This window comes from Mytilus galloprovincialis, chromosome 1 (assembly GCF_965363235.1).
Source record: "Mytilus galloprovincialis chromosome 1, xbMytGall1.hap1.1, whole genome shotgun sequence".
In the NCBI taxonomy this organism is placed as follows: Eukaryota; Metazoa; Mollusca; class Bivalvia; order Mytilida; family Mytilidae; genus Mytilus; species Mytilus galloprovincialis.
In genome coordinates, this window is record NC_134838.1 from 82,563,424 (window position 1) to 82,582,068 (window position 18,645).

The window sequence follows — 18,645 nt, forward strand, 5'->3', positions numbered from 1 at the left end:
CCTGACCAAAATGGTTAATTGACCCCTTAAGGAGGTACTGCCCTTTATAGTCAATTTTTAACAATTTTCATAAATTTTGTAAATTTTTACAAAATATTTTCCACTGCTTAAGTCATGCAAAGTTTTATTAAAGGGAAAATTCACGATTTTTTACTTATGGTTTAAATATGTTCATTATGACATAATATATATATTCACAAAGTTTTATCGCTATAATTGCAGTAATAAAGGAGAAATTCAATAATCAATGAATAAATATTAACAACTTCCTGTAGGTCGTGACGTTTTCTCCTGGTTTTTGCATGCCGGGATTTAAAATACAATCATTAAAAGTCTTGGTTTTTAATCATATTTTAACGTAATCGTAAGCGCGTCGATGACTTCTGCTTTATCTAATAACCAGCCAATAATAAGAAGATAAAACGCACAGACGTGCAATTGTACATATTCATGAGATAAATTTTCTATGTTAAACGTATATATTCAAATTAATTTTTTAGACAACACAAAATGTTATAAATTTATTTTTAATTAATGCATTTTCGGACTGATAAGGTGAACAAATTAAAGTACAATAATCTGTAAAGACAATATGTTGGTGTACTCTTATTGACCTTTTACTGTCTCTGCTATGACTAGGTTTATACGATGTGTGTATTCACGGTTCTGTGGCAAAACTCGTAGATGGCTTGTTGAAAGGTAAATTGTTATTTGCAATTCGGTATCATGTTAACCACGCCTCTAGGGCACACCTTTCCAGGTGTGACTGGCTATTCGGATTAGTGGATTATAAAACAAGGGAGCATTTAATACACACATTTAAAATACATATTCAAGTTGGTGACAAATGAAAATAGATCGCCGTGGAATTATATAATTATATTTGGTGCTATTAATTATTTGAATTCAAATAAATTAATTTACTAAGAAATAAACAATTTTCGGTTAAAGACGGGAAACTTAATTCATGTGTCAGAATGAAATGATATACACCACTTGTCCTTGATTTATGTCTCATAAAAAAGGGGACTTAGAAATTAGAAATAGCTTTACCAAAGCATTTTGATTGTCTTTATTAGACAAAAAAATGTACGAGAATACTTACATTTAGACTTTTGAAACCCATGTATTAATTAATATCTGAAACTATTTGAAGATAACTCTACCGAAGCGGAATATAATACGTACAAATAAAGAAAAACTACTGTTGTTTTTTAATCTTTGCACATTAATGATTAATTATTGTTATCAATAATATTGTTCATTTAATTACTTAATTAGTACCTAAAATATGTCTACCGCTTGGCATTAAATCTCGGTGTGGTAGGAAACGATTATTACATATAGATTATATTATTTGGATGAGGATTTGAGCTAGTCTATAAAAACACATTAATTAGTTAACATACATTCGAGACCAAATACAGTTGTTGTAATAGAACTTATATTTTAGTCATGCATAACTGATATTGACGAAATTAGAATAGTTCGTCCCTACATCGTTGTTCTTGAAACAATCATTATTAGTATACATGTAAGTTTTCTGACGTATAAGCGCCATTGAGGATGAGCTCCAGAGAAAGCAGACTAGTAGCGTTTCGTTAGTTTGTTTGTTGGGAAAGGAGAGGAAATGCAACCAGTTGTACAGATAAACGACAGAATAACCATACAAGCATATATAGTCAACACAACCAGAAAGAGTTCCAATCGTTGGACGGGGAATATGAAGGCTTCCAAGAATGAACAAGTGACAAGTCTAACTCTGAACAGTTAGAAAACGGACTATCGACATCGACCGCTTGTTCTTGATATTTGAAACTGCATGCATATATACGGATACGTTTATGATAGTGATGAGTTCTTGCTTCTGACAAAAACTAAATTCCTTCAATCATGGTTATATCTTGCCATACGTTTATATTGGTTCGCTAGGGGATTACTCAAAATCGTTATTTAAACATCCTGTTTGTGAGATGTAGATTCATTTCAATACCGAAATTTCGTCTATATATTAAGATTCACAAGTTATAACACGGAGAAGCTCTGAAGGTATATCACTCCCATTTTGTTTGGGTGTGAACCATCGATGTTAACAGCAATATTAAAGAATAAGATGATGATGGTAGAAAGAACTATGGGCGTCATGTGGCAAATATTACATGCATATCGGACCATGAGTTGTCAATCTGTATAAAAAGATTTCCAATACAACCATATTATTGAGAAGGAATGTTTACATGCTATACTCTCGTACTAGTATTACAGGGTTCTTGTGGCGTTCACCTTAGACACACATCATTTTAACGATGTTTAAAAAAAAGACAGAACCAATTTAATGTCATATTCCCTAAGAATACCCCTATTTAGCGGACAAGCAATTTTTTTTTATAATTAGTGTCCGTCCAGTGGCATATATAACAATTGTGATGAAGAATTCCTTCCTTTGTTCGAGAACAATCTTATTGAAATATAAATCTGTGATTTTACTATGTCCACAACTTCGATGAACGAAAGCAAGTTATACATCGACCTGTATTTAAATCAAATTGGTTCTCTTCTTCTTCTTCTTTTGGTATACAATAGTCTATCGACATTCGATGATTACATACTGTTGGCATACGTGGACTAGTCTATTTACAAAACTTTTACCCCAATTTATTCAATATATATATATTTTTCTTATGTTCAGTGTATACATGTATATATTTTAAATTGCGCTATAGTTCCGTAACTTTCTACCCAGTCGTATAAACGAATCGTCGACAAGTGTTTTCATTTTTTTAAATCAATATTTCTGGTATGTTCCACTCTGTCCTTCACTATTGACAACGAGTATATATTACATTTTCCCAAATTCACCCTTGGAAAAAATATTTAAATAGATTTTAATTTCATCAAATCTTATTTTTTTGGGTATTATTTATATTTTTATGAATAATATTCTTTACACCAGAAATGTTATTTATAAACAAGCGTATGAGTTTAGTAATGACAAGTAAGACAGACTTGTATATTATACATCTGATAGTTCAAAATGGAAAGTTATAAGTTATCGGCCGTGGAAACTGATCATTACCTGCAGAAGTGAAACAATGCATGAACTTGCAAGCCCGACAGGAAATCGCTTCAATACCTGGACGTGTCACCTCACACCCCTCATAATACCTTTGGAAGTAATACCTTTAGCCATGCTGGTGATCAGATGAGGGAAGATCAGAATTTATTTGAAAAAAGTTTATTACTTTAAAGAATTATGAACAAATTAGATTTTCGAAAACGATTTTCACGGAACACTTATTTATGATTTCAACTTTGACTTTTTACCTAATTCCAATATTAACAGTTTAAAACAACAGACCATGGTAATTAAAAAAAAAATAAGAATATTTTCCGTATCAAGTTAGTCGGATAAAACAACCGTACGAGTGACAAGATATCGACACGCAATTACGACTACATCGGTTACTGTCGTTTTGTTCCTTTGTGGTTTATAGACATATCGTTGTTATTAATCGAGAAAGAAGACAAAATGGCCGAACGCAGAGAATTGATACTCTAAATTTAAAATCGATGGTGATCGCTTATCTAGCGGAATAAAACTTTAATATCTATGAATTTGAGCATTTGTATACAGAATGAACATAATATCAATTTTTGATTTTTTTGCGAAGTTTCCCTGTAAGATTGGTCAAGTTTTTCTGTTCTATTAGGTCCAAGGACACAGTTATCATCCTTTTGGTTTTCGTTGTCTACAAATTTTGTCCCTAGTGTGAACAGTGTATAACTTCCATTTTTTTTGGATACATTTTCCCAATTTATTTCTTGATATTTAATGCAGGAAATATTGAGTAGGGGGATGAAATTACATGTTTAAAAAATTTGGGTGCTGAATCTTTATGTTAAGTAGTGATTTGGTCCAGTTAAGAAAGGTTAAATTTGATTATGCCTGATGCTGTCAAACTGAATTTTACACCCCCTTAACACAAAATTGTCAATATTTTGAGTTAGAGCTGGTAGAAGTTTCTATATTTTGATATTATTTGAAGTTTTTAAAATTTTTATTATATTTTTTAATTTTTTTTATTATTTTAGTTTTTGAGAATGTTCATCCTATTTACTGAAAACTCACTTCTTAAGACTGAGAAATAGAGTCAACAACATTAAGCAAGGTATAATTAGTACTCACAGTGCATCATGTTTGGTTTTAATACTGAGTGGATATTATATTAGCTGAATGTCTTTTAGAATTTTTATTTTATCAAAATTAAGTAATTATTTTTCTAGATGCTTATGAATTTGTTGATTTTTCTTGTATATACTTTTAGGATATGATTAATTTTACCATATCAACAAGAGATAGAACCAGTATATCTAACAGTTGGACTAAAATGCTGTCAAAACCATTCTACACTAAAGATAATATTGTGTTTGTTAATCAACACACTATGAATGAGTTTACATTGTAAGTGTTAAGCATCAGTACACATTTACTTCAGCATTTTGGCATTGACATGAATATCAATTATATGGTCATTTTTATAAATTTCCTGTTTACAAAAGTATAATTTTTTTTTAAATACTTAGGATTTTCTTAACCCAGGCATAGATTACCTTAGCCGTATTTGGCACAGCTTTTTTTGGAATTTTGGGTCCTCAGTGCCCTTCAACTTTGTACTTGTTTGGCATTATAAGTATTTTCTTCTGAACATCACTGATGAGTCTTAGGTAGACGAAATGTGTTGCTGTGTTAGATTGTAGGCCTGGTACCTTTTATAACAACTATTTACTTCTCATGTCTTGAAAAACCAGATTCATTTATTTTTAGTGGGGATTGAGGAAAAATGATATTTTTGTGGATACATGTATTATATTTCATGGTTTTGTCAGCTCTGCATTCAAAGCACATAGAAAATTTGTAATTGGTTGAACATTTGAATTTGTGGTTAACCTGAACCCACGAAACCCACGAAAATTGGTATCTAACGAATAATAATGAATCCACAGTATATAAAGTTTGACCCATCCATTCATTAGAATCATTGATAACTTCAATGTCTTTGGTATAAAAGCCACATTTTAAATACATCAAAACAAGAATTAGATATGTCATTGTTGATTAAATGATGATGGTTAAGACTAATTATAAAAAGAGAGGAACACAATATTAACATATTCAATAGAGTTCAATAGAAAAGGCACTTCATTTTTCCAGAAAACTAAGCTGTGTAACTCATTTAATTTTAAATTTCCAGTAGAGTTGTCCACTTGAACATTTAATTTGTGTTTTTAATTTACATAGATTATTAGACTAGATGAAATTGGGACACCATATACCAACTTATACCTGTTTCCTTTGCTATGCATCTGTATTGGTTTAATGGTTAGAAAACTCATGTAGCTGGAAGAGAACAATAAAAACATCTAACTATTTTATTGTTGATTTTTTTTTTAGGTTGAAATTGACACTTGCATTTAATAATGTCAATTTTACCAAAGAATTTGAAACCGAATTGACCATGAGAGAATACATAGATGTTCAGGTCAAGGAGTTTATTTCACAAGCTTTGAATGATGGAAGTGTTACTGTTTCTAATGTTTGGCCAGAACAGGTAACTAACTCATTTACAGTTTTATTGTCTGGATTTCAAATTTCTTATTAGTCTTTTTTTGTCCACATTTTGATTAGGGGCTCATCCAGCCATTTAAGAAAAAAAGGGGGTGGCCTAACCCAGGATAAATTGGGTTTCCTACCATATGGGGCAATATGCGCAATTGTTTCTCCATAGGCCGTAATGGTAATGTTTTCTTCTCTAGCTCAGCCCATATCATAAACTTGTTTATGTATGATGGCTTGTTTCGAAGCTGAGACATTTTCACATATATGGTTAAATTTCCGGGTACGAAGTGTGATTCATTTTTCCGTAAATTAGCATACCCTGAAAATCCTTTCGTGATGCGGCTCTTCATGGTAAAAAGTCCCTTTTTTCACAAAATAATTTCTTTGAAAATTTAATACTTTGAAAGCATATAATAACTCCATAGTTTTTACACATTTATTCTAAGGTCCTATACTTTCCAGATCAACATAAATGGTTAAGCTCAGTCACTTGTTAAAAATTGAAACATGTCCATTATATCACTACACAGAGATTTTTTGTTTCCAAACAACTGTTGTGTTCCTCAATCGAGGCACATTAGGGATATTGTCCCATATATCCCCATTCAAATGCATTAATCGTTGAAGAAAAAGGTAAATCATGTTTAAAGGGAGATAATTCAGGTCTGAAGTTACTGTGAATTACTCTATGGAGATGGTAACCCTTTTTTTCATATATATATATATATATTCAAGAATGAGATATCCTGTATGCTGAATACTAGCACAACAAATAAGACCGTTTTGATGCAACAGACCCAGACATGGAATATATCAACACTTCCTAGGATAGATGTGTTCGGCAGGCCATTATCATTAGTGAACATCAGTGTTGAGCATAGTTACAACACACTCTGTCATGTCAACTGCCACCAAATGTGAGTAATATTGGTTTTTAATTATATATATCTTATCAATTTAATACTAGTAGGCCACTTCACAGTTATTGCAGCAATTGTGAACAGGGGGAGATTTTTGGGATAAAGGGGAAATTGTATGAAAATACAGGAAATGCAACTGTTCTACTTTAATGATGTTTTTCAAACCTTTTCCACCTCTATTATGAAAATCTGTCTTTTTTTTTCTTTTTCTTTTATAATACAGTACCCCCTGTCCAGACAAACTTGTTTATACATTGCTTTATTCACTCGAAACTTTGTAAAATAATTTATCATTATATGCAAATCTGACTAAATATTTTTTTTTAAACTGATGAATTTACCATGAATTATGTCCCTTTAGTGGTAGAAATGTTAATGTCCCAACACATAGTATAAAATTTTAATTAATATTTAATTTTATTAGATTTTAATGTGTGTTACAGAAATTCAAATTTTATAAGAATCATTCTTTACTGAATCTACAGTTAACTTGCTTGCAATTTAAATTGTACCAATAAGTATAATGCTGAAAAATAGCAACAAAAGGGGAGTAACTCTAAATTATAACTTGAAATATATGACATTAGACTGAGGAACACTGTTTCATATGTCAGACAGTCATTTCAATTTTCAACAGTACCAAAGATTGCATAGTCATTATTCACATAACCATTTCATTATTTGATTGGTCACTTTTGAATATCAAGGCTGTGCTATAAACTGACTTGTTTACCACCAGATAACTGTCAGTAATCTTAAGTCACTTTTTACCCTGGATAAGTCTGAGTAGTTATTATTCTTGAGATACAAATATTTTGTTGATTGCATGTGTAAAGGTGAACCACAAATAAAGTTCAAAGAAGTACAAAACCTGGTTTGAAATCCTGTTGCTCATCTAGGCGGGTAACAGTTCCTTCTCCACTTGTGGCACCCATTGTACCAGCTAGCTGTTCATGGAAAATACAAATCTTATGATATGCATCATTCTGGGGTGAAATAGGATAGGATTGTGCCTAGGGAATCATATCTGTGACCCTCTGTCCAACAGATATGCCATAAAAGTCAACCAAATTATGATAGTGTCCATAAAATTTTCTAAAAGATAATTTCAAGTTTTTCCATTACAAATCCTTGGTTAAAAAGCTTCCTTGTATGAAGCAAAACTGAATTAATAAGATCATGATAGTTAACACATGCCTTGGAATATAATAACAATTGGATGATACATACTTAAAGTTGACAGTTAATTCAGATTGAAAGGTTTTTATTTTTGCGTAAAAATTGCAAGTTGGTGAGTATGGCAATAATGAGAATTTGTATATTGATATCTAATACATTTATCTGTGTGCAGGTTTTCCGGAAATCCCAATGATTAATACTTTTCCAGTCTTCAAAAATTGCAATAATAAATGCACACAATAATTTCTGAATTTACACTGTAATACAGTTTACATGTTCTTGTGAAAAGGGACCATCTAATCAAACAAAACAGAGACAAGTAAAACTGTTATATAACATGATTTAATCAAAAAGCACAATAATAGAATATATTCAGTTATTTGCATTGTGTAAAATATCAACTAGAGGCTCTAAAGAGCCTGTGTCGCTCACCTTGGTCTAGGTGAATATTAAAGGAAGCAGATGGATTCATGACAAAATTGTGTTTTGGTGATGGTGATGTGTTTGTACATCTTACTTTACTGAACATTCTTGCTGCTTAAAATTATCTCTATCTATAATGAACTTGGCCCATTAGTTTCAGTGGAAAATGTTAGTAAAAATTTACAAATTTTATGAAAATTGTTAAAAATTGACTATAAAGAACAATAACTCCTAAGGGGGTCAATTGACCATTTCGGTCATGTTGACTTATTTGTAAATCTTACTTTGCTGAACATTATTGTTGTTTACAGTTTATCTCTATCAATAATAATATTCAAGATAATGACCAAAAACAGCAAAATTTCCTTAAAACTAACAATTCAGGGTCAGCAACCCAACAACGGGTTGTCCGATTCATCTAAAAATTTCAGAGCAGATAAATGTTGACCTGATAAACAATTTTACCCCTGTCAGATTTGCTCTAAATGCTTTGGGTTTTGAGTTATAAGCCCAAAACTGCATTTTACCCCATGTTCTATTTTTAGCCATGGCGGCCATTTTGTTTGGATGGCCGGGTCACCGGACACATTTTTCAAACTACTAACCCAAAAGTTGATTGTGGCCAAGTTTGGATTAATTTGGCCAAGTAGTTTCAGAGGAGAAGATTTTTGTAAAAGATTAGTAAGATTTACGAAAAATGGTTAAAAATTGACTATAAAGGGCAATAACTCCTAAAGGGGTCAACTGACCATTTTGCTCATGTTGACTTATTTGTAAATCTTACTTTGCTGAACATTATTGGTGTTTATAGTTTATCTCTATCTATAATAATATTCCAGATAATAACCAAAAACATCAAAATTTCCTTAAAATTACTAATTCAGGGCCAGCAACCCCACAACGGGTTGTCCAATTCATCTGAAAATTTCAGGGCAGATAGATCTTGAACTGATAAACAATTTTACCTCTGTCAGATTTGCTCTAAATGCTTTGGGTTTTGAGTTATAAGCCAAAAACTGCATTTTACCCCATGTTCTATTTTTAGCCATGGCGGCCATCTTGTTTGGATGGCCGGGTCACCGGACACATTTTTCAAACTACTAACCCTAAAGATGATTGTGGCCAAGTTTGGATTAATTTGGCCCCGTAGTTTCAGAGGAGAAGATTTTTGTAAAATATTACTAAGATTTACGAAAAATGGTTAAAAATGACTATAAAGGGCAATAACTCCTAAAGGGGTCAACTGACCATTTCAGTCATGTTGACTTATTTGTAAATCTTACTTTGCTGAACATTATTGCTGTTTACTGTTTATCTCTATCTATAATAATATTCAAGATAATAACCAAAAACAGCAAAATTTCCTTAAAATTACTAATTCAGGGGCAGTAACCCAACAACGGGTTATCCGATTCATCTGAAAATTTCAGGGCAGATAGATCTTCACCTGTTTAACAATTCTACCCCATGTCAGATTTGCTCTAAATGCTTTGGTTTTTGAGTTATGAGCCAAAAACTGCATTTTACCCCTATGTTCTATTTTTAGCCATGGCGGCCATATTGGATTGTTGGCCGGGTCACCGGACACATTTTTTAAACTAGATACCCCAATGATGATTGTGGCCAAGTTTGGTTTAATTTGGCCCAGTAGTTTCAGAGAAGAAGATTTTTGTAAAAGTTAACGACGACGACGGACGACGGACGACGACGGACGACGACGGAAGCCGGACGCCAAGTGATGAGAAAAGCTCACTTGGCCTTTTAGGCCAGGTGAGCTAAAAATGTACATAACTTCTATAAAAAGGTGATAAGACATCTGAAAAATTCCCTTTCTACATAAGATATGTAGATTATAGATTGAGTTATTTCTTGTCATAATATGCCTTTTTCTTTAAATCTTTTTTATCATATTAAGTTGATTTTATAAATTATGTCAAAAATTGACAATAAGAAAAAATCCTGTAATTAACATGATAAATAGAAGGTATTGCTGTTACTATTATTATGTATGTATTGAAAAAAAGATATACATATATACACATATTTTCTCTATAGACATTTTCATTGTATTATGCTTTCATAAAGGTTTTTACCAGTTGGTTTATCATTTTGGTTTGAAGATATTATAGGAATTTATAAGTCTAAAATAGCCAAGGTAGATATAAAAATATTCTTAGTTGCTTCCCTTTGTTGATTCAATTTGTTTTGAAAAGTAGAAAAAATAATTTATTTAGGGAAGTAGAATTCATTATAAAAACAGTATTATATATTATGGCTATCTACAAATTCATTCTAAGAATGCATTGTTACTAGAAATAGATTCTTTTTTTTTTAATTTTCACTGCTTTTGATAAAAAAAATTTATATATTTAAGGGCATATGATACAAAAGGGATCTACCCTTGATAGTTTCTTGAAATTTAGACTCAAATTCAACTTTGTTTCGCTCTCCCGAAATATGCAAAGAAAAATATACCTATATGAATTACATTTTCTATATTTTCAGTTTCCGTTTTTCATTTTTCATGTATGAGAAAGCAGTATATAATATTTACAACAAATGCGTAACTGTTGATTTTTCTCGAAACTTTCTTGAAATAGTAAACAATGGACTGCAACGAAAATAAATAAGGTCTATTTGCTCATTTTAAAGCTGAAAAACGATTTGTTAATGGTGAAGATCTAATTTATGTTTTCTAGAGCTAAACTGAAATGCAGCTATTCCTAATGAATCGTTATTGTGCAGTCTTTCTTGCCCAACTTCAAAATATTATCCAAATTACTGCCATAAATTAGAACTCATTGATGATATCAGAAGTAAAAAGTCTCATCATTTGCCTTTAATTTTATGCCACTGGCCCTGCTGTTGATTTTATGAGCTTAAAAGTTCATTCTGTAAATTTTCCTTTGCAAATAGTTTCAAATTTACTTAGCAAAATTGATAACCTTGGGGAAATTTCCACCAATTTTAGATGCTCATCACCAACATCTAACATTTATATTATCTATCATATGCCCTTCAACATTTAAAATTGCATTTGCATGACTTTTTGTCAAGTGGATTTCATTTCATGTATGATTTGAAAACTTTCTAGTATTTTCTTTTACAATATCTTTTAAAAATGAATTACTAAAATATGTATTGACAACATTTGAAACAGGATTACTTTTGAACTGCATAACCTGCATTGTATCATTTTTGTATGCATGATGTACTGACATGAATGGATGAAATGTTGTAACAACATGTACAATGTATATCATATTGACATTTTTCACCTGTAAACAAGAAATAACATTGATGTGACATGCAACATGTGTGTACTGAAATATAATATGAACATAAGCACTGAAATGACTGAGTAAGGAATCCATTGAAATTGTGGTGGAAGAGGTTGCGTTTTTTTTTTAATTTTCTGTCTTGATTTATAGAAAGAAAAAACTCATTGATTTAAGAAATAAAAAAAAAATAGTTGTGCAATCCCTCTTTGTCTGTATCATTCAAGGACCTGTTTTTTTACTTTAAAAAAAAAATATATATGTGCACTGATAAGTCTAAAAAGTACATGTAAATAAACTGACTTTTATGGAATGATTAAAGATAAAAGAATGTATGGCACTAATGCAAAAACTCAAGATTCTTTGACAATTTACAAATAAAATTGTTAGATTAGATGTAGAGTTAACCTTCGAGTATAGACTTGTAGTGAATTTGAATTTAAAAACAACTTTTAAAATTTGAATAAATTTTCACAAACAAGATAAGCACATTTTAAATAATATCTTTATAGGATAAAGATCTGTCTATTAAAAGGGTGACTTTTTACAACAATACTTCTTTGTTTGAAATTATATTCTAAACTTATATGTAACATGCAGTGTTATAATAGTTATTGCACATGCAAAAAAAAAAATATTATGAAACAAATCAGTAATTGACACTTGAGACTCCCAAGGGGAATAAATAGTTCCTTTTAAGGTCCTGAGTTGGTAATTTGTTGTAGCAAACATTGTCCTTTTGATTTGTGTGAAAATGACTTTTATGAAAATGAGCCGTTGTTGTTAGCACTTCTGCTTCGTCATCTTTGTAAGCTGCCACAAAGTTTGTTGAAAAGTTTTCATTGTGAACATGTAAATTGTCTAATGCCCACTGCATTTTCACATCCGAAACAAGTCTTTTCTGAGTTCGTGGAGTTCTTGTTTTCTTCATCATTCTCACTGCAGTATCCAGTGATTTTTTGAATTTTTCACCGTTAGGTCCTTTCACTGGTACCACTAATGTCACAGAAAATGCAGTTCCTTTGTTTCGAATCATCAACAAACACATCTGAAACAAACGTTCCTCGTCAATTCTCGGTGTAACTATATAAACACTTGCACCACAACCAAACCAGTCGTCCAGTAAACTTTTCCACAATCTCATTATATAATCATGCTGCATGATGCCGCCACCTTCTGGTATCATATCTATTAAGTCTTGAACCTGTAAACAAATAAAATCAAATCAACATACATTTCAGGGCCTTATATATTTAGGGACTTATAGTTGCTGACCTTGTACATTACTTTGTCTCTGCTAAAAAGTGTACAAATACATGGTACATGAAGGGTAGCATAGTCGTTTAAGTACACTATACTAATTTGCAATCATACATCATCATTTGTTTTTATATATCTTACCGTAATCATACTACATGTACCGTTAATACTTGCTATTATGATGAATATTTGTTCATAAAGATAGACACAGCCATTTATCAAACTTAAGCATTTACCAGACAGTATTGCAATATAATTGTGTTTAATAGATCAATTTACCAACAGTTTCATCATACAGTTAATTTTAAGGACATTTTTCGTAAAAAAAAAAATTGAAGTTGTTCCTGCTTTAAGTTAATTTTTTCATAACAAACAATTGAAAACTAAAATACTTGAAAACTTAACATCTCAAACTCAGGTATACAAGTTACAGGTACATGTATATATTTTTAAGAGTGTTTATCATGCAGATAAAATGCTGACATGTTCAGGGTATACAATGTTTTAATAACATTTGTGAATTGGAGTGGTTTATTATTTTCTCCGAATGTAATGTACTATATGTTGTTAAAATCTTGAGGCTATAAAATTAAACTGTAATGTACTATAATAACCATGTTTATTTCTGACTCACGTAATTTACAATTATGGTTTGAAGGACTTTTAAAGCTAGGCTTTAAGTATAGATAATAGTATGCTAGCAGTTTATCATATTATTAGTGTTATCATGGCTAAATAAGTCATTTACTTCCCATGGAAAGTCCAAAACCAATTAGATTATTATGAGTTCATGTACATGTATATCTTTAATATTGTACATAACAAGTATACTGTGACTTTACATGTAGTTCAAAAACCACACATGTAATTGAAAAATACAAATGTAGCATTCACTACTTGATTATGTATTTTTACTTAGTGTCCAAGGTAATTTTTGAAGTTTCTATTCAGTAGATTTAATAAATGTTATGTTTTATATTTTAATCATGCTTGGTTAGATGCTCTGCATTCTTAAATAAATACAAATCTTAATGTATGCGAGAATTTGATCTTGTCAAAGGATTAACTGAGGGTCAAAATGTAGATCATTTGAAAAAAGGTGAGGTTTTAAGGTAACACGCAAACTCTAAAATCAAATTAAATATAATATAACTTTCAAAAAAGCTAAATTTCTCGCATGAAAGGCATTTTAATAAAATTGAGAATGGAATATATATGTGTCTGTATGTTATTTAATAATTTATTTTGATGGTTTTAATGTGTCCATTTTCTTTTACTGCACACACTTATAAACCCTAAAAAAATATGGTAAGATGATGCAAAGCATTACGGTAATTGTTTTGGAAATTTCAAATAAAGTGGTGTTCATTTTATACATGTAAATTGAAATATATTAAAGATTAAGCACTTTATTTAATGCTCTTCATCTTGCCAGTAAGGTCTTTTGTCATTGACTGTTTTAGAGTTCCCACCATACAACAAGACAGGATTGAATTACTGACATGCATTTTGTTTAACGGCCTGCATTGTCAATAATCATCTTATAATATACATTGTATGTCAGTACTTTGAAGTATCTCATATCCATTGAATATGAACAAATTTACAAATATATTTTAGATTATTGATAGTTACCTCTTCCACATTTTTATCCAGTTGTAGGTACCTTGTTACAGAATTGTCTGACACAGATTGTACATCTGCTAATTCTTGCATGTCGGCATTTGCCTGCTCCAAAATGTCTGCGAAATTGTCTATAAACCATATCCAGTGATTTTTACCATAAATTTTCATTATTCCTGTTCGTTTATTAATTTTCACTGTCACTGCGGGAGCAATTTTCAGTTTGGTGATGTCTGCTTTTTCCCTATAAGTTTTATCTGGGAATATACTTTTGAACACACGTAACCACCATATAGTTTTGTCACCCTTATATGCTGTGGTAACAACAATTTCATTTCCTTTGTCGAAAAAATCCACATCTACTGGTGTAGGTGTAGCCCAGATCTGAGAAAGAATTTTACGTCGGTCTTTCTTTGATGGCATTGTTATGATTGTTAGTCTCTTGTTTTACATGATGTGACCCTGAAAAGGATTAGACAACAAACATAAAATCAATGATCACTTCCTTAATGCAAAGAATGTTAATTTCAAATAATCATGTGGATTTAAATATAGTCATGAATAATATAGTATGAACTATTACCTTTGAATAATTTTTATAAAATCCGTATGAATATTGAAATCAGTACAATGTGTTGTAAATCTATTAACAATACACAAACCTATGTGTAATATCTATCTTTGTTATGACACACCTGTGTTTTCACCTGAAGGAAACCATTGAAATGATTTCATTGGCTTTCTCTCTTGAATCGTCCAATCAAATCTTGAGTTTGCTTAAGGGCAGAATAAACAAGTGAATATCTTATCACCCACATGGCTATTAATAGTAAATAATTGTCAATATTACCTGACAGGTATTAATCACGATTAAATCAATAGAGTAATAAAAAAACTTAATGAGTGAAATTAATTAAGTTCTTTTTTTTAATGAGAAAAAGGGGGAGGGTATTTGATTTTTATTTAGTTTTTACTTAGTGCATTAGAATTGATTATTGAATTTAATATTTTATACATGATCTGTGACCAATATTAATTGTTTATGTATACGTTTTAGATATATTAGAAATGAAAGGAGATTTATGTTTTGATATATTTCTTTAAACAATAAATTTAAAATAATATATTGTTTCAAGATGCACAGAAGATAATTGAAGTAGAACTTTTTAATCTTTTTTTGTTTAAATATTTTGGACCTATAAAACCCTAATGATTAGACAGTTGCATAAAATTCCTTTTATTTAAACATGTATATGAAACCAAAAACCAAAATTTCAAAAAAAGTTCAGCCAGAAAATAGAGTGAAAAGAGTAAATTTGCTAAATATCTATTTAAAAAATCACACTTGTATTAACCCGGATCTTTGTGAGTAGTAAGTAATTAAATGACAAGTGACACCTAACCTTGACCTCATTTTCATTATTCATTAATTTGCCACTGGACGTTAAGCAACCAATGTCAATCAATCATTATTCATTAATCAATTACCTTAAATAGACTTTGACTTTGAGAGAAATGACTGAGACTTGCTTATCATATGGCAGCAGGAGAAATAGTTTGAACTGTCAAACATTGTCCTGCAAAACTTTTCAAATTTAGATATGCTGTTTCATGTGACTAAATGAAGGTCATGTTTTATTTTCACAATTTTCACTTTTATCATTGTTGAGTTGTTTACCTTAAAAGAGCAAAAAGTTATACTTAAAGCGCTGTCTGTGAAAATACTTGAAAAAGCTTTGAGGAAATATCTTCAAATTTAGATATGTTGTTCCCTGTGATTAGATAAAGGTCAATGGCCTTTTCCAATTCTGAACTCTACAAAAATACATTTTTTTCTTGATCATATTTGAGGGTTAAGATTTGAATTTAATATCATATTCATTCAGGAAACTTTGTTTTGCTGTCAATTTGACAGCTTCTTGTTTTATTTCAGAAGGAAGGGGAGAGTCCTATATAATAGATAAATGTCAGTTTTAAATTTATTACAATAACAGTAAAATTTTAATTTTGATGACTGATAACTGCCAGTCAGTTTACATATCTGAAAAGTTAAAATATTGATGCAAATGTGAGTTCATCAGTTACTTTAAAAAACCTTCTTTATATTTTCTGTCTTTTCAAAGTATACCATATAGTGCTTGTACAATATATTGGAAAACTTTGCTTATGTGAGAAATGTGACTGAGGTATCCTTTACTCAGAAACAATTATGATAAAAATTGTAAATGATGTGAGTAGATTTGTGTATGATTATAGTTTGACTATTTCAGTGATGATCAGTATGAATGTAACCTGGTTCCTGGTTGCCATTGGGATTTCTATAGCCAGGGAATATGTACCAATAATTCTCTTATTCCAGAGAGGTAGGGAATTCTTATTAAAATAATTTGAACTAAATACATTTTAAAGTAAAAATAAAAAATATAGCAAAGAAAGAGAAGTTTCAAAAGTGCATGGCATTAGCGGCATTATGTATTCAAGCAGCAGCTATAATGGATGATATTGCTTAACAAAAAGGAAAATTATAAATTAGTGCATTTGAAATGCTTTTCTTGCTTTAGTTTCTACACAGCTACTTTTGCATAGGTACTATTTCTGTACTAAAAATCTGTAGTACTCGAAAACTACTTGTAATATTCTGTACTATTTTGTTACTTTAAAATTATTGTAACATTTAGGTACCTGTATTTTACAGTACTTAATTTGTACTTGAAATTTAGGTACTACAAATTTTTGGTTATTACCGTTACATTATCAGCATTTTGAAAGATTTTCTATTTCAAATCTCTTAAAATTATGATTTTCAAACATGGAATATTGTATTTGTAGTACCAAAATATTTAATACAAATCCAGTACTGTAAAATACAAGTACCTAAATATTACAATAATTTTAAAGTAAAGAAATAGTACTAAATATTAAAAGTAAATTTCCAGTACTACATATTTTAGTACAGAAATAGTACCTATGCAATAGTAGCTGTGTACTTGTATGCTCAAATTTAAAAGATTGACAACAGGGAGTATATAAAAACAGAGGAACAATTTACCAAAAGGGACCTAAAAAGTATATATCAATGGTCAACTTTGCCTGAACTTTGCTAGTCTCCTATTTAATAGAATCGTTGTTATTTTCTTGTTAACGGGGCTCACAGGAATAAATCTAATTTTGTTTTTAATATAGGATTTCAACATATATTTCTATAAATAAACTTTATCATATACTTAAAAGAAAAATGAAATAAAAAAATGGGGTCACCTTTCATTTAATCTCACAATCTGCCTCTAAAAGAAGCATACATTTTTGTTTTTGTCCTTTTTTTCTGTTGAACTATAATAGGAGAAATAGAGGTAATATCGAAATAGAATAAGAACTAAATGTCAGAAATCTCTTAAATTTTACAATTATTTAGTTTATGTACAGCTTATTTGAAAACAAAAATAAAAAATATAGGTCACCGATGAGTTAAAAAAGATATTTCAATTTTAATGCCCAAAAATGGCATTTTTGCACCAAAGGGAGATAACTTGAAGCTTTTTCAATGATGTAAACTTTTTAAAAGTCATCTGTGGCCAAACCAAATTGATTTGTTTGGGTGATTTTTGTACCATATCATAAGGTAATAACTAATAGTGTAATAAATTAAATTTTTAATGAAAAAACATTTTAATGCTGAAATTTTTGTACCCACGAGCCTGACCTTAAGCCTTTTACAAATATTCTTTACTGTTTCAGTGCAGATATAATAGGCAGGATACTAGGCTACATAATTACTTTGATAATTTCATATTAGCTACAATTTCTTGGAATTTAAAAACAATTTTTTTTTCCTTAGTTTTTTCTAATATTTATTATAATTGGGTATTATCGAAGAAAAGTGAAGGTCATTGTAAAATGATGGTTTTGCATTAGCTATCTCAATTAATTTGAGTTATCTCCCCTTTCTTATATTTGGGAAGATAGGTAAAACAATAATCTTCCTAGATTATATCATGACTATTAGTCTAAAAGTATTGAGTATGAAAATGATTAGCATGAGTGCAGATGAGTTTAAAATGATTTGAAATTTTGCCATTGTATACATAGTTCTTCTAAAAATCAGCAAATGTGATATTTGTGCAAGGACAAATTTTACCTACAGTACATCATATCAGTGGTAATTAAATGAATACCTAAACTAAATTCTTTTCTTTCCAGAGTTAAAGCTACAGTGACTTTACCTTGTCTTGGACTATACTCAAACAAAACATTTTCCGAACATGATGTAATCAAACAATTCAAGGATCTTCTTGTTAATGAAATTCCATCATTAGAAAAGACTATGCTGAAGCTCAGAATGATTGAG

General features: G+C 30.3%; 2 protein-coding genes across 6 annotated transcripts in view; one reads left to right on the forward strand and one right to left on the reverse strand.

Moving 5' to 3' along the window:
* The window catches only part of LOC143041995 (uncharacterized), a gene marked incomplete at its 5' end in the record, with an annotated part of 47,741 nt that overhangs the window by 12,540 nt on the left and 16,556 nt on the right, over window positions 1-18,645 (forward strand). For all 3 annotated transcript variants that reach the window (XM_076214194.1, XM_076214204.1, XM_076214209.1), the window contains 5 exon segments: window positions 4,326-4,462; window positions 5,453-5,609; window positions 6,353-6,534; window positions 16,571-16,663; window positions 18,498-18,645. In XM_076214194.1, the coding sequence (XP_076070309.1) occupies window positions 4,326-4,462; window positions 5,453-5,609; window positions 6,353-6,534; window positions 16,571-16,663; window positions 18,498-18,645 (717 nt within the window).
* LOC143042019 (uncharacterized) lies at window positions 11,111-15,082 on the reverse strand. Of its 3 annotated transcripts, none has more exons than XM_076214250.1 (3): window positions 14,996-15,082; window positions 14,313-14,762; window positions 11,111-12,621 (listed from the first exon to the last, which is right to left on the reverse strand). In XM_076214250.1, the coding sequence occupies exons 2-3, from the start codon at window positions 14,721-14,723 to the stop codon at window positions 12,067-12,069; spliced, it is 966 nt and encodes a 321-aa protein (XP_076070365.1). In that variant the 5' UTR covers window positions 14,724-14,762; window positions 14,996-15,082; the 3' UTR covers window positions 11,111-12,066. The 3 variants fall into 3 exon arrangements, with proteins under 3 accessions (XP_076070365.1, XP_076070357.1, XP_076070349.1); XM_076214242.1 differs by having other exon boundaries at window positions 14,963-15,042; XM_076214234.1 differs by having other exon boundaries at window positions 14,884-15,036.

Bases quoted from the DNA above. Each gene is read 5' to 3' on its own strand.
- LOC143042019 (XM_076214250.1), bottom strand. From the start codon at position 14,723: ATGCCATCAAAGAAAGACCGACGTAAAATTCTTTCTCAGATCTGGGCT. The intron at 12,622-14,312 runs GTAACTATCAAT...ATTTGTTTACAG, and splicing joins TGGATAAAAATGTGGAAGAG to GTTCAAGACTTAATAGATAT.